Source organism: Papaver somniferum, chromosome 2, assembly GCF_003573695.1.
Source record: "Papaver somniferum cultivar HN1 chromosome 2, ASM357369v1, whole genome shotgun sequence".
NCBI classification, from domain to species: Eukaryota; Viridiplantae; Streptophyta; class Magnoliopsida; order Ranunculales; family Papaveraceae; genus Papaver; species Papaver somniferum.
In genome coordinates, this window is record NC_039359.1 from 164497692 (window position 1) to 164513914 (window position 16223).

At 37.8% G+C, this 16223-nt stretch overlaps 1 protein-coding gene across 1 annotated transcript; it reads left to right on the top strand.

The window, feature by feature from the left end:
- Nucleotides 1-1646: 1646 nt before the first annotated feature.
- Nucleotides 1647-8202, top strand: LOC113349650 (acyl-CoA-binding domain-containing protein 4-like). Its single transcript, XM_026593656.1, has 18 exons — nucleotides 1647-1982; nucleotides 2350-2420; nucleotides 3220-3283; nucleotides 3365-3451; nucleotides 3611-3802; nucleotides 3905-3982; nucleotides 4241-4351; nucleotides 4454-4520; nucleotides 4602-4663; nucleotides 5136-5275; nucleotides 5720-5846; nucleotides 5958-6072; nucleotides 6202-6290; nucleotides 6511-6594; nucleotides 6740-6925; nucleotides 7060-7215; nucleotides 7337-7396; nucleotides 7598-8202. The coding sequence occupies exons 1-18, from the start codon at nucleotides 1824-1826 to the stop codon at nucleotides 7784-7786; spliced, it is 2037 nt and encodes a 678-aa protein (XP_026449441.1). The 5' UTR covers nucleotides 1647-1823; the 3' UTR covers nucleotides 7787-8202.
- The last annotated feature ends 8021 nt before the right edge of the window (nucleotides 8203-16223 follow it).

The following is a 16223-nucleotide window of genomic DNA, read 5'->3' on the forward strand; positions in this document are numbered from 1 at the left end:
GGATAAAAGAGTCATCACCGTGGTTACAAAATATCCAATATTTACTCGCGATAATTTTTAAACCTTCTATAAAATGAAAACAAGGTGAGAGCACTGCGTTGTGCGGCGACTGCCGCACTCTTTGAAATGTAGGGGTGAATTTTGAAATGGATATTTGCATTCTTAAACTATAAGCAACCGTTATTTGAGTTCCCAATGTGGTAACATATATAAAAGTTCCTAATGGGAAGCACGTTCATGCAAATTATGATTTTGCAACAGATCTAGGAATGCAAAATGTGTCTGACGATACTGGTAGTGAATAATACATGTGGTGCATGAAAAACTCGGTTGTATGCGGAAAAATACAACGCCAAAATGGTTAGTGTTTTAAATTTGGGGTTGCCATTAAATGGAGGGAGTACCGTCATTTGCACCCACATAACTATTACATACTCCCAATATTTACTACTCCCTCCCTCCGTACCTATTATATAGGCGGAATTTTGAATTTTCTTTGTACCAATAGATAGGCGGAGTCCTATTTTCAAAATGAATTTTTCCACAAATACCCTTATTTATTGTACATAGAAAATTGTGTTAGTAATAAGAAAAAGGGTAAAACAATAAAAAACATGAAAAATGATGAATTCAAGGTAATTTTCTTAATCTAAGAGAATTGGTCTCTCCGCCTATATATGTGGTACGGAGGGAGTACCATATATATAGACGGAGTTGTAGATTTTGGTTGTCCCATTAGATATGCGCTTCAATTTCAAGATGAGTTTTTACACATTTCACCCTTATTTAATATACATTGATATCACCACAACTGAGAGAATATTTCTAGCATTGGAAATATGATAAGAGCAAAACAGGAAAGATAATGGATATTTATGAAACCAAAAAAAATATTAATCTTAGAGATTGTGCATTTTCCGCCTATATAAGTGGCACGGAGGAAGTAAATGTAAAAATAGTAAAAGTAAAATGGTTCCTTAGAGAAGTGAGTTGAAGGAGGGTATGACCTGCAATTGGACTAATTTGAAAAGACAAAATCTCAATACTAAAAGGTAATTTCTTTTCTTAGCTTTAACTGAATCTTATAACCATCAAATATTTTCCTTATGTAAAGCTGCACTGATAAATTTTCAGAGAAGTGTAGAATACCCAAAATTTGGAGAATTTTAAGCTTATAGTCCGCCTTTACAAGAAGATCACAAATTCAACACCAGAACTCATAAGACAAGAAATTAACTGTATGTAGGTTTTAAATCCAAAACACTAGCAAATGGATATATTTCCCAACTTCAGTACATATTACATAACCGTTACAACTTTCAAAGCAGTAAAATATCAGATGAGAACAATGAGGAATATCCACTAATATATCCTGCGTTTTAGTAAATAAAATATACATATTTCAAACCTATTATATTAATGGATTAAATTAGAAAACGTGTGTACATAATCAGGAATTGAGATTAAGTTACATCCATTGAGACGCCCATTAACCTCTAAAATAACGACAATCAACAACCCGTGCCGTTATGGCACGGGTCATACCCTAGTATACGTTATATACTAAAATGAGTCCAGCCCGGTTCGTTCCAGTAACAAGAAAGGTGAGTGAAAAAGGAGGTGTCGGTCTTGCAACTCCTCCTCCTAACTTGCAAAGTAAATGAGGACCCACACACCGGTGCCCCGTTTCCATCAAGAAGACACCTAAAACAACTGAAAAATCTGTCCTGATTGAAACCTCAACTCAATACCTTCCTTACTTCGTAACAGAAACAAGTTTATAATTTCACCAGATCTCATCTTTAGAGAGAAACAGACAAGTAATGGCAATGGCGAGGTCAAGCTCTAGCCTCACTTATCCAGAGAGATTTCATGCAGCTGCTTCATATGTAGGATTTAATGGATCTTCTTCAGATATGACATCAGTTACTTCTAAATTTAAAAATGATGTTGCTGTTTTACTCTATGGACTCTATCACCAAGTAAGAATGTAATTTCTCTGTTGTTGTTTTTTTGTATGGAGATTCTTAATTGATCTGTGGTTCTTATTCGTGAATTTGCTGTAATTTTGGTGTTAATTGTGTGAATTAAGGTGGAATTGAGGATATGCGTGTGTTGTGATCAGAATTCATGTAGATCTAGGTTTTTGAATCTAAATTAGCCTTGTCAGAGTGTTGATTGGTTTAGTTTTGTAGTGTGGAGATTCTAAGAGGAATTAGATGAGGTTTGTGTTGTGTGCATTTCAAATGGTGGTATCATTTTAAAATAGTGATAGGGGAATTATGTGTAAAGAGGCCATGGAAGTCTTGAAATTTGCTGAAAAATGATTTATGTGTTCTTTTGTTGCAGGCAACCATAGGACCTTGCAATATTCCAAAGCCTAGAGCTTGGAGTCCGGTGGAGCTGAGCAAATGGACTAGGTCTGTCTGCCTGACTTGAATTTAGAAACTATTTTGATTCTTTTTAGGCCTTTTTCTATCTTATATCATGATTTGTACGTACTGGAAATAAGTTACATTGCAAATTTTATTTGAAATTGTTTCTTCTTGCTTCTGCATTTTACGGAGGATTGTAAGGGTTTTGATGTTACTACACAAGTTCATATGATGAAGCATGAATGGGAAAGGCTGTTGGTTTATTGGGTTGGTTATATCAGATCCAAGATATTCGATGGTCTTTTTGCCTTTTTCATTATTCCTGCTTTTAGTGTAGACTTCATCTCCAGGGTCTCTAGTAGACCATTAACTCTGGCGGGGCTCTGAAATTGAAATTAAACTGCAAGTCGGCTGCCAAATATAATAAACCTGGTTCAGTTTTTTTCAACTTATAAGGAGGAACACCGGTACGATGTGTAGTTGAATGGGAGTCAGAAAACACATAGTGGGAAAGGAAGTTTTCTGAACAAGAAGCGGTTTAGTACCCCCTTTAACGTAATGCTGAAAGTTGAAAACAAAATGTTATTCTAGGTGTTGGTTCTTAGTAATCCTTCAATGGTTGTGTTATACAATGTGTCCCAAACATATCACTGGTTAGATTTCTTGACCATCATGGATAGTGTAAAACAGAACTGAAGATGATAGCAAAGTATTGAATACATCCAAATTCTCCACAGGATTAATTCTCTTGATCTGTTGCACCTAATAGCTATTTTGAGCAGTTACCAGTTGCATTTTTATTCTTACCCCTCAAGAATCTCCTAAACCGTGATTATTACTACAGCTGGCACGGGCTAGGAAACATGGCTACTACAGAAGCAATGCGTCTTTTTGTGAAGATTTTGGAGGTGCATACTACTTGAACAATGACGAATTTTCTGATATTTAAATTTTAGAACTTCAGCTAGCTGACTATTTTTTTTATGCAGGAAGAAGATCCAGCATGGTATTCCAGAGTCCCTGAATTTTTTATCGAGCCAGTTGTAGATGTGGAAATGAATGTGAATGATATAAACGTATTGATCTGATCTCATACACTAGAGTAGCTTTGGCGAATCTCGTTGCAAAGTCGCACTATTAGTCTCAAACACACCATACATACTAAGAGGTTTTATTTTCTCATCATATACCATGAAGTATATATGATAACGTATTGATTATCCCTTCTGTTGCAGAATCCTGATATGAAGTCACTTACTCAGAATGGGGATTCTTTACCTGAGCCAAAGACAATTACTACTGAAAATGGAATGTCGTTAGAGACTCAAGATAAAGATGTTCTCTTGGAGGGCATTGGTTCAGTGGATGTGTATGATCAATGGGTTGCACCTGTGCTATCCGGTCAGCGCCCCAAATCTCGATATGAGGTATAATTCAGGTCCTCGCTCTAAAACTGATTTTTCTTTTCTTGTCATATCGCCAAGAGGAGTTCATTGTTCTTACTTTTACAATATTCTCTGTTCTCACAGCATGGAGCAGCAGTAGTTCAGAATAAAATGTATATTTTTGGTGGAAACCACAATGGTCGTTACCTTAATGATATTCAGGTATGCCAGCTTGTCCAAGAAGTTATATTCAGTTACTTCCCTTGGAATTATTATGTAACCTGAGAGTAATATCTCCTTCAATATATAGAATATGTAGAAGACTCTTGAGGTTTATTGGAGGGACGATTATTTCTGCACTATCTGTAAAAAGTTTTTCTATATCTTGTTCTCGATTAATCTGAATCCTTAAACCCGATAGCTCAATTATTCATGTATTGGTTAAATATATGGCCTATTCTTATATTTGGAAAAGTGCAGGTTTTGGATTTGAGAAGCTTGGCATGGTCCAAGGTAGAGGTCAAGGCAGGGACCGAGCCTCTGGAATCGTCGTCTCCGACTCCTTTGGCTCCTTGTGCCGGACATTCCTTGGTAGGCATAAAATGAATTTGGTTTACTATCTGGAATCTGGAAGCGAAGGATCATCAGGAACCCTCTTTCATTGAATTAATATGTTCAATTGTTCATCTCTAGGTACCATGGGATAATAAGCTTCTATCTGTGGCTGGACATACCAAAAAACCTTCTGAATCCGTCACAGGTGAAGTTCATACATCTTTATCTGTTTTAACTGTATTTGTTTCCATATGGCGCTAACCTTTACATTATCTTGTTCCTGCAGTGAAGGCATTTGATTTGCCGTCTGGGACTTGGTCAACATTAAAGACTTACGGAAAGGCACCGGTATTAATTATGTCTTTTTTGAATTAGGATTTGATAAAGATGGTCATGATGTTTTTTATGGATGATCTCTTTCTGTTTTTTTCAAGTCATTTTAGCTTGATAGGATTAATGAGAGGTAAACATGTCTTAATAGATTACGTATTAGTTTGGAACTAGATGGATGTGTAGTTGTCATAAGTGTTATACCTCTTGCTACAAAGAAAGGCCAGATCAATTCCATCCAACTTACCATCGGAGTAGTAGATTTATGTGTTTCCTAGGAATTACATTTTGTCAATGATGATACCTCAGTCTGGAGACCGATTCAGTTTACATGAACGGTCATAATGACCATAAAATTCCTTGAAATTCTATTTCATGGATAAGCCAAGTGCTCGTGTCTTGGTCATCACTTTTAAGTAATTCATCTGCTTAATTTACAGAGCTGCTTCTGACATTGAAACATCCTGACATATTGAGTTTTCCTTTCCAGGCATCACGTGGAGGTCAGTCAGTAACGCGTGTTGGGTCAAGTCTAGTAATGTTTGGTGGTGAAGACGCAAAGAGAACTCTGCTTAATGATCTACATATTCTTGACCTTGAAAGCCTGACTTGGGATGATGTTGATGCCGTGTAAGAGACTTGGTGGAACTTCTAATGCAGTAAATTTATTACTTGGTCACGTTTTACTTTTTATTAGTTGGCTCAATTATGATAGTGAAAATTCGTAGAATGTGTAGTTGCATCTGTGACAATCTAATACAGAATACGTCATGACAATCTAATACAGAATACGTCATGTATCTTTATGAGGTCTCATCTTTATTCTATTAGGTTTAGTTGACACATTATGCAGAAAACAACTCTTTGGCCTAAACTGATCCCTTGTTCACAAATTATTCATTCTACATAAACATACCTAAGGTGGAGAAGGAGTAGATGTCATCAGAAGACCTGTAACCTACTTCAACTGAGATTAGTACAGTGCCATTTTATCTCGAGAGCACAAACATCTGCTTTTTTGAATCTTTTATCTTTGCTGATTTGTGGATCTCATTTTACTTTATAATGCTGTAGGGGGCTGCCTCCTTCTCCGAGGTCTGACCATGTTGCTGCAGTACATGCAGAACGCTACCTGCTTATCTTCGGTGGAGGGTCACATGCTACGTGCTTCAGCGACTTGCATGTACTTGACATGCAGACTGTAAGTGAGATCGTTTTCTTTTTCTCTTATTTAACTTTTTGTTTGCAGATGCTTGTCTAGACGTATTAAAAGAGGGAATATTGATTTATTTCAATGGTATGGTTGTTGCAGATGGAATGGTCAAAACCAACACAGAAGGGTGAACTTCCAACTGCACGAGCGGGTCATGCTGGTGTGACTGTGGGAGAAAACTGGTTTATCGTTGGTGGAGGTGATAATAAAAGTGGTATGTAATGCTCCACCAACTGGTTTATCGCTGGTGGAGGAGAAAACTTCTTGCTGTATTTTGTGTAGCATATTCTATTAGTTCATCATATTGTGTTTCAAAAATTCAGGCTTCGGTATTTCATTTTAGGTGTCTCGGAAACTATTGTGCTCAACATGTCGACACTTGTTTGGTCAGTTTTGACCACTGTCCAAGGACGAGTTCCTATGGCAAGCGAGGTAATTTCATTTCCAGAATTATTGCTCATGAAATTTTTCCAACATTGTAGACTGTTTTTTTCGAACTCATAACATTTAAGGACCTAATGTTAGTTTGCCATGTAAAGAATGTTCTGTTTAGCATTGTGAAAAGCTGTCGGGTAATTATCTTATAACATCACAGTAGTTGTAGTCGCTTGCAACTGGCCAAAAAATTCACAGCAAATTTCTTCTAACACAGGGGTTGAGCATGGTTCTGAGCTCCTGCAATGGTGAAGATGTTCTTGTGTCTTTTGGAGGATACAATGGGCGTTACAGCAATGAGGTTGAAGAGAATTACAATTTACTTTCTTCTTAGTGTTATAATTTTAATTTTTTTTTAAACATATCTTCTAACCTAAATCTTTCATTTTTTTAGACAGAAAACTTCTAACGTAAGTTTGTACTCTTAATTCATTATCTTGTGTTAGGTTAATGTTCTTAAACCTAGTCGTAAATCAGCAACGCAATCAAAGATCGCAGAAGAGAATCCTATGCCTGAAAGTGTTGCTACCCAACAGAATGGGACAAGTGTTATGAGGGGTTCGGAGTACGACCATGAAGCAGGCTCAGAAGGAAAAGTAAGGGAAATCGCCATGGACAATGCTGACATGGAGGTAACATATGTAGCATAGTATTTTTCATTTTGTTAGTTCCTGCAACAAACTCCAACATTGTACATGATAGCTCATGATAACATGTCCATATGTTTTTCGGATTTTAGAGAATGAACATGATTCCTTTTATACAGCACGCCGGAAGCAAGGAAACTAGTGAGCATTATATTGCAGCACTTAAGTCGGAGAAAGAAGAACTTGAAGCAGAAATTGCTAAAGAGAAATTGCAATCCCTTCAACTTAAGCAAGAGTTGGTTGAAGCTGAGACAAGAAACACAGACATTACCAAGGCAAGCATATCTGTTTTCTTGCTGATGGCTGAATTCGTGTATTCGTTGCTTTTATGTTTCATTTAACATAAAAAGCTTTCAACATACTGTCTTGATTTTCAAGTGTATGTGGACTCTGTAGGAACTTCAATCTGTCCGTGGCCAGTTGGCTTCTGAGCAATCTAGGTGTTTTAAGCTGGAGGTATGTGTAACAATCAATTTTGTAAACTGCTTTGTCTGTCCAGCATTAATTTAAAGTCTTGTTTGTGAGCAAATTAGAATCTCTAAAAGGATGAGGCATGGGGACTTCTCTATCCATTTTATTTTCAGACGGGCATGAAATTTTTTATCGAGCATGCCATTTAAAAACCTTGTCTTATTTTGTCCCAAAACCAAAAAACAGGTTGACGTTGCGGAGCTACGACAGAAGCTCCAAACTATGGAAACCTTGCAAAAGGAACTTGAATTGCTCCAACGCCAGAAAGCTGCATCTGAACAAGCTGCCTTAAATGCTAAACAAAGGCAAAGCTCTGGTGGTGTCTGGGGTTGGCTTGCAGGATCTCCTCAAGATCAAAAAGCTGATGATTCCTAGATCAACATTCTTTTTATACTATATATTATACTGTGATTTTATTCAACAAAGAAGAATTTCCGGCCCAGGCTAGGATAAATACGGATTGCGAGATTTAAACTTGACTAAAGAAAGTGGAGTTATTGTTGGAAGTGAGGTGCTAGAATAATGTCCAGAGCTGCAAAATTCCACAGGTGGATGCAAAAGATCAGCCTATCTTATATTATAGACTGCAGAGCGTAGTTGTTATTGTTCCATTTCTTCTTCTTCTCTCTTTCATTGTATTTTGAATGACAGATAACAGTTAGCTTTGCTGGTGTGGTCATCATGTTATGCCCAGTATGGAAACATAGCCATGGTGTTAAAACTGATGTAATTTTTTCTTCCAATATTGTTATATACTTAAATATAATATATACAGAGTTCAAATCAAAACATTGGCAAATTTGTCTGTGGTGTCGGCCCGAAGATATTCCAGAACATTATCAAATCATCTAGAAGGACCTAATGGTTACAAGGAAGAGCTTAAAAGTCACGATAATCCTTCACTGGATCTGGTGTCCTTGAGAAGAATCTGCATACTCATTACTGACACAGGCAGGGATGAGCATTTAAGAAATATCTTCACGTTCTGAGTAGAAGATAATGGGGATGATGACTATCCTTGTGAATGATTCCAATTTCCAAAAGTCTGATTAAGGAAAACAATAAGGACTAATGAAGGTTTTCCAAGGTCGGATGAATTACCAAGAGCTAGTTCTAAATTAAAGACCTTGATTAAATGAACATGTAGTATATATGTAGATTATTTGGATGCACATTTTTAAGTTAAGTGTACATTGTCTTCCTCCCTTCAGGGAACCGATAATTTAGTATTTCTCATGTATGGGAAACAAGAAGAGTACAGTATGTCATTTGGGTATTTAATTAGTTGTATGCTTTAGCATCACTAATCTTATGTAGGACATCTGTATTAAACTTCGGTTCTGGAACCGAAGTACAGGTCTGGCTAGTGAAGCACAAAGATTGTGCGTTACAGCATAGCCGGCCTGGTCAGTGTTCCGACCATGATGGCACTACACTGCATAGACCGTGAAGCGCTAAGATAGTGGAGCGCTGCAGTTCCACTAAAGCAATAAGATGGCGCTATACAGTAGAGTCAGTGGCCAAGTGATGGAAATTATTGGCCGACACAGTGAAGCTTCATTGAGGGAGACAAGACAAAGCCAGATGACAAATAAAACTTGCGATGTTGGCGTTGATACATATCCATGGAGTTGAATTGGCCCAAACTCAAGGATGATGCAAGGGTGTAGAATGGGCCAAAAGTTGGCCTATACATTAGTCCAAGGTTGGCCAAAGCTTGGAAAGTGCAAACAAGCTAGTGATGCATGAGTATGCATCACTATTGTGGCAATTGACTAAGTAAAGCAAGAATAACGTATATGAGCATATGACGCATATTGGCATCAGTCGGAAAGCATATCGGCATGAATTTGGCTTAGATAAAGCGTCCTAGAAAGTTCATATCAAGGTCATACTGCATGGATGCGCAAAAATGGCGTAAAAGTGGCACATTATGACTCAAGTGTTGGTTATTGGCTTTGCCAGCATGCCAATGATGTGAGACAAGTTGGAACGCTTATAAGGTGAGTTTATAACTTTACCAGAGTGTCCACTACCGTTTGAGATAGGTACAACATAAATTGGCACAAGTTGGAGAACATATGGCCAGTTATGCACAACTTTAGGCGGTTATGGAAAATATACACCTTGGACACTTGGCTGTCCAAGGCTTGTACAAACAGTTGCACACGGTTTTGGCCATTGTAACTACGATATAAATAGTGTGAGAGGCATTGTAAATCAATAAGCTTACAGGGAGGAGAGTTAGTCTCATGTTTGAGAGAATAAGGCATCACTAAGAGAAGTGATGGCATGTTTGGTCCATGTGATGGACAAGTTTTGTAATCTTCATTTGATGCAATAAAATGGGTTTGTTACATTATACGTTTGTATTTTTATGTTGCTGATTTGTGTGAGTTTATCAATTGGTTTGATCCATGCAAACCTCCTATACTTATGGGGGCATAAAGTGTTAGAGAGAAAAGAAGAAATACTTTTGTTGCATAAAGCCTTCAGAGTAAAGGTAGATGCATAATTTGATACAAGTGTGCAAGGATGAGTACTTGTGGGTGAAGTTGATTCACTGAACCACAGAGTATTGTCGGTCATGTCCCATGAAAAAATTTAGGCTGCAAATTGGCATGTGCAGCTGGTATCAGAGCTGTGTTCGGGGACACAGTTCTTGATTTTTCTCTCTTTTTACTCAAGTTGGTGTCATTTGTTTGTCAAATTCAGAAGTGAATTGTTTGGGTTTCATTAGTATGGAGACTAGAAGAAGTTGGTCTTATGTAGAAAGATCAAGGGCGTTTTTCAGAATGGTCACTCTCCCCTAATTGGTTTCAAAAACTAATCACACCTTTAATTAATATTGACAAAAGAGTCTTTTTCCATCCGAGTTAACTTTTTTGAAAAATACAGTCCTGTTTTTGTCCTAAATACCCCTCCCCAGTTGTAATGGTGATGGTGATGAAGTGGTGCTGGAGGCGGTAACTATACCCAAGAGAGGAAGCGGTGAACCCTTCTAGGGAATTTTATGTAACGATCCTGAATGCGGGTTGAAAATCTTGTGCCATGTAACGATCATAAATGCGTTCATCGAAAAAAAAGCAACAACAACAGAAACAACAACATCAACCACCATCACCAGCAACACCACCACCTTCAACATCCAACAACACCACCTTCATCATCCATTAATGGAGTTACAAAGAAAATGGAGTTTCAGGTATAACCAGATAATTCCCCCACTGACTTGACTCTGATTTGTAGGACAGGATGTCAATAACTCTGAAACTTACGGTGCAATGATCATTTTGAATAAACATTGTAACAATGTGATGGCTTTGTAAACCGGATTATGAACTGTGACTATTTCTGATAATACTCAAAGATTAATTGGAATGAACTTTGAATCTTGAGGTAGCAACATGCCATGAAAGTTTATGACAAAGGTGTCAAAATTCCTGCCCAAAGTGTTAGAAGAACATGCAAAAGTCATTAGAAACCGGGTTTTCAAGTAATTGCACGACAAAACTAAAAAGTATGCTGACTTTTATGGTACAAGTCAGGTGTTTAAGTCAATGTTTCTCATAAGTATGTGAAGAATATCGATTTAGAATGAATGTCTTCGTAGTGTTATCGGTATCGTGTAATTTACAAGTAGTAATGGGAATATTGGGAAAATTCCTGGAATCAATGATGTTATTGGCCTTTGCAATGGAAAAGAAAATGGAGAACCTGTCTATGCGATGAACTAAAGGTGTCTCATCGTATCCGGTTGGTGGAATGCATGTACCTTGATGGTAATGCAAAGTCTGGTTGTGAACCAGTACTTTTGTGGAAATTTGATGCCATGAAAGAAGAATTGGAGGGCCAATTCTTGGCTAGCATAAATATAATGGAAAGGATCAAGAAACAAACGTAAGTTAGGGAAAACCAATACACTACGGTCTTGCGTTTGCGAAGAGTTCTTCGTTAATGCTAGATGCACAATAGGAGTGTGATTGCATTTGGTTTTTAAGAGTGGGATCGATATGCTTAGACAAGGGTGTCCAAAGACGTGAATTCTATCATAACCACAAGCGGATGTTCTTGTCGACAAATCAGTGTTGCTACTAAGCTGATTTTGGAGAAGGAGAAACACAAGAGTAACTAGATGTACATGTCCAGTAAAAATGAGTTACAAACTGAAGAAGAATGCATCTTGCTTCAAGGAACGTAGGTAGTGAGTGCCTCATTTAAAAGGATTATGTCCTTGTTTGCAACTTTCCAAGGGATTTGCCAGTAAAATTCCTTGAGCTTAATATGACTTGCTGAGCTCTATGGTGACGCTCAGAATCACCAAGTTAGTCCAATCCAGTTGTGCAAAGGTGCACAGGTTTGTGTCAAGATTTGGGTGTTAACTAGCATGGCCGATATGCAACATTAGCATGCACAAAATATCATTTGGGCATGGCCAGAGTGCATAATGCGTTAAGAAATGCAAGTTAAGTCGAATTGTGGATGCATGGAGAAGGAAGGATAAATCAGTGGTGATGCATAAGGATCGCATGAGGTCATTCTTGTAGAAATATTTATAGAATCTAAAGCAACATGAAAGCCTCGGTTTGAAGGAGTATTCAACTACATGTCAATTATATTATGCTTCATTATGGGAGTTACATAAGAACGTTGATAGTTGGAAGAATGCATTGGGAAAGTGAATTGCTACATTGGAAACAATGTGCGTTGTCTCTCTTCCTTGTTTGCTGCTTAAAAGCAAAGATGAACTCATCAATGCAAGATTTTTTAGGTATTACAAGTTTGCAATTATTCCGTGCAAGTATTTTATCAAGTTTGAGAATACTTTCAGTTTAGGTCATGTGGACCTTGGTGTTGGGTATTGTCTCTCTATGTATGGTAGTAGCGAATGAGGGTATTTGAGACGAGAGTTCTTGTCTCTTTCGTTCAAAGTAAATCTAGTTCGCGCGGAAGGTGCTAAATATCATATTAAGCAAAAATATGCAATAGGAAACGCTGGAAGTAAAAGAAGCAAATAGAGATGGTGGCATAGACGAGTTTGTTGTTGAGAGTTATGTTGAAATGCCACAACATTTTGGCAGCGACGGCATGGCGTAACGCAACAAGAATGTAGAAGTAAGTCCATGAAGTGAATGAGTTAAGATTAACTCATGGTGCGTGGAAGACTATGTTGTTTTCCAATACTTAGAGCATAGCAGTTTGATAGAAAAAATGAGGCATGCTGGTTTCAAAGGCGCGTGAAGAATATACCTTGTCCAAAGTGGCGGTGGGATGTCCCAGGTAGTCCTAAATCATGACTATACTAAAATCATGCATTTCAATCATAGTATTGCAACAGTGCAATCGAAGAACAACAAGGTGTTGGTTCTTTGGAATACCTTAAGACATGGCATGCTTTAGCGTAGGCGCAACATGATTGAAGAATAAGACCGAGTCTTGCATAAGTCATGTTGTGTTGCTTGGTGCAACTAAAGTCGGAGTGTAAAGGCAAAAGACTATGGAAATGATCAGTATGATCATTTGGGGAAGAATCATTACTTGCATATATTTAGGCGCAAATGGTTCAAGTGAAATGCAAGCCTAATTCAGGTATTTGGCAAGCGAAATTTGAAGTTTGTATTTGAGTATTGATATACCGTTTGAGGTGGAGTTGGGGTGTATGTGCAACGCGAGTACAAAAGCTCCAGATCGGTAAGATCAATGGCATTAAAGCTATGATGATGATGCTAAAACATGAAAGTTGGATAAGGATGCAATGCAAAAGCCAGCAAAGATTGTTGAATTAAAAAAATAGTTCTGAGAATACATGCACCTGTTGATGGTGGATTTTCGACAAAGGTCAAAATCGTAAAATTGTGATACTGCATGTTTCTGAAACGGCTTCAGGAATGTATGTGATGATGCATATTTTCTGATCCGTGAACCGTTTCACGATCTCTGACTGAGCGAACATTTCTCTCAGGGCTATGATGAATATGTTTCTCGAAAGGCCTCCCAGCTGCGAGCTCGATGCTTCACACATTCCATAATCACATCTACATAGAATTAAAATGATTGGGAGGCTCCTAGACATAATGTTTGTTAGAGAGCTTAACGCCTTCAGATGGTCAGGTCGTTCGTTGTTCCCTGACTATGTAGAGAGACCGTGTATAGAATCTCTTAATGATTGGGAGGTTCCTAGACATAATGTTTGTTAGAGAGCTTAACGCCTTCAGAACGTTACGCCGTTCGTTGTTCATTGAATGTACACCCACAAGAATGAATATGATGCTTCAACAATCTCATATCTCGATTCTTCAAATAGATTAATTCTAGCGTCTAATTGGCCAACTGAATTCCTAGAAAATAATCTATTATATCTCATTACTCCGTTTCATGGTTGATCCCCAGCTAGATTGCATGGATTAGTAATAGATAACCATTTTATCAAATTAGTCAGTTCCCTGAATCCCCAGCTGGATTCCATGGATTAGTAATAGATACTCAACTCATTTTATTACTTCGTTTCATGAATCATTCTTAGCTGAATTTCATGAATTAGTAATAAATACTCAAGTAATTTTTATTACTCTGTTTCATGAATTATTCTCGGTTGAATTTCATGAATTAGTAATAAATATTCAACAATCGGGCGTCTGGGCCATTACCGAGTATGCCCCGAGAAAATTGTGCAAGTGTACTTGACAATAATGCACGAACGACCACCCGAACGCACAAACGAGCATTCAAAAATATGGACGAACGAGGAACTTATGAAGGAAAATAATATTAAATAAAATAAACAAGAGACGTGGGACCGGGTCCACCGTACGGCCGGTCGCCGTGGTCGGTCCCCCTCTACCGTTATTTTATTTTAATTTATTATTTCCCTCATCTTATGAAGACTCCTTCATTTGAGAAAACTCCCTCGTTTGAGCGAAACTCTTAGTTTCTCCATGCTTTCATCAAACAAAAATAAGGAAATGTGTCACAAGACCGGGCCACCTATCCGGCCGGCCATGCCCTAACCGTGGCAGGTCCCACACCTTGCAATCCCTTATTTTCACATATTATTATTTCCTTCATCTCATGGAACTCCATCGTTTGAGAAACCCTACTTTTTCAATATTTTCTCAAATTTTTCTCAAACCCTGGAAAAGTCAAAAAGGTAAATGGTCACTTGACCGACTAGGCTACTCACGTCAAATATTAAAATGTTATTATTTTAATATTCTCAAAACATTGGTCGTACGAGCAAATTTCTACTCACTCGTTCGAGCAAAATCGAGAGTTTCAGTCAAGATCAAACTCTTCTGAAAATCCAAAATATTGCTCAAACGCGCACCAGAAAATGCCAAAACTCTCAGGACTGAGACACGAACATCATGGTGACACGGGCATGCTACCTCGACCGACCAAGGCTTGCAAGGAGCCGGTCCCACATATCTTCATAATTTTGACCTAATTTGCTCTCAATTGTTCATATTGGGTCCAAACTCTGTCCAACCAATTTGGGACTCGCTCAACTGACCGTCGGCTGGTCCTACTACCACCAAAGGCCGGTCCCATGATTCCTTGGTCTGTCCCTGATCTCTCCATAACTAGGTTTTACTACCTAATGCTCACACAAGCACTATTTTAATAAATGATTAAACCAGCATTTGAGCATCCTTTCATCAACTGGTCAACAAAGGAATCTAGTGCATGCTCACTCGAGCACTTGGGCGCTACATGGTCGACCATCATCCCATGTATCCGGCCCCTCCTTCACTCAGTGATTTATTTTCAGTAAATCATCGATTGACCAACAATGGATCAAAATTAAGGTTCCGAACAAATGCTCTACAAGTCATAATTCTGTGCGAGTTCAAACACTAATAATTTTATGATAATCCAGCAATCAACATCTATATTAATTATATAATATTCGGTCCAGCTACCAATATTTTAGTTAATATTTTATTATGCTACCAATAATTTATCGAATGACCAATACTTGCTCAGATGCTTGAATATTGATTCAACTATCAATTCAGTAATTTATCGAATGATCAATACTTGCTCAGATGCTCGAATATTGATTCAACTATCAATGTTTAGTAATTTATCGAATGAGCAATACTTGCTCAGATGCTCGAATATTGATTCAACTATCAATTTTCAGTAATTTATCGAATGAGCAATACTTGCTCAGTTGTTCGAATATTGATCCAGCTATAAATATTCAAAAATTTATCATACGAGCAATATTTTCTCAAAATATCAATAGTCATTATATTGACTCAACTATCAACATCATCCATTCGAGAACTGTACGTCCCAGCAGACATGTTCAATTCATGAATCCTAGAGCATTCAACAATCATGCTCGACTGAATAATACTTAGACTCATCGTCTAATCAAGTCAACGACTGACTAATCAAATACACGTCTGCTTCGCAGACTCCATGTTTGTGAGACATCAATCACGTCATATGGGGGAAATTAATTTGGGTTTTGGTCTGGTGGTCTACAACACGTTTGTTCATCCACGATGAGGAATGTGAGTAAGTCGTGCAAGAAGTTGAGGGAGTTAGCAAATTAGTGGGTGGACAATCAACCAAGTCTCCGCACGACCTGGAACTGGTTAAACCACAATTTTCCCACTTTCCCACTCTTTCACTCGAGCAACCGTCACACTTACTAGAGATCAATGTGTCTATTATTCTGGCAATATAAATAAGTCTCTGAATCCATGATTGAAGGACAAGATGACATTCGTCAAAAACAAAAGAATTCTGATCCGAGCAATCACTCTCAAGAATTCAATCAATCGACCAGAACTTATTTGAA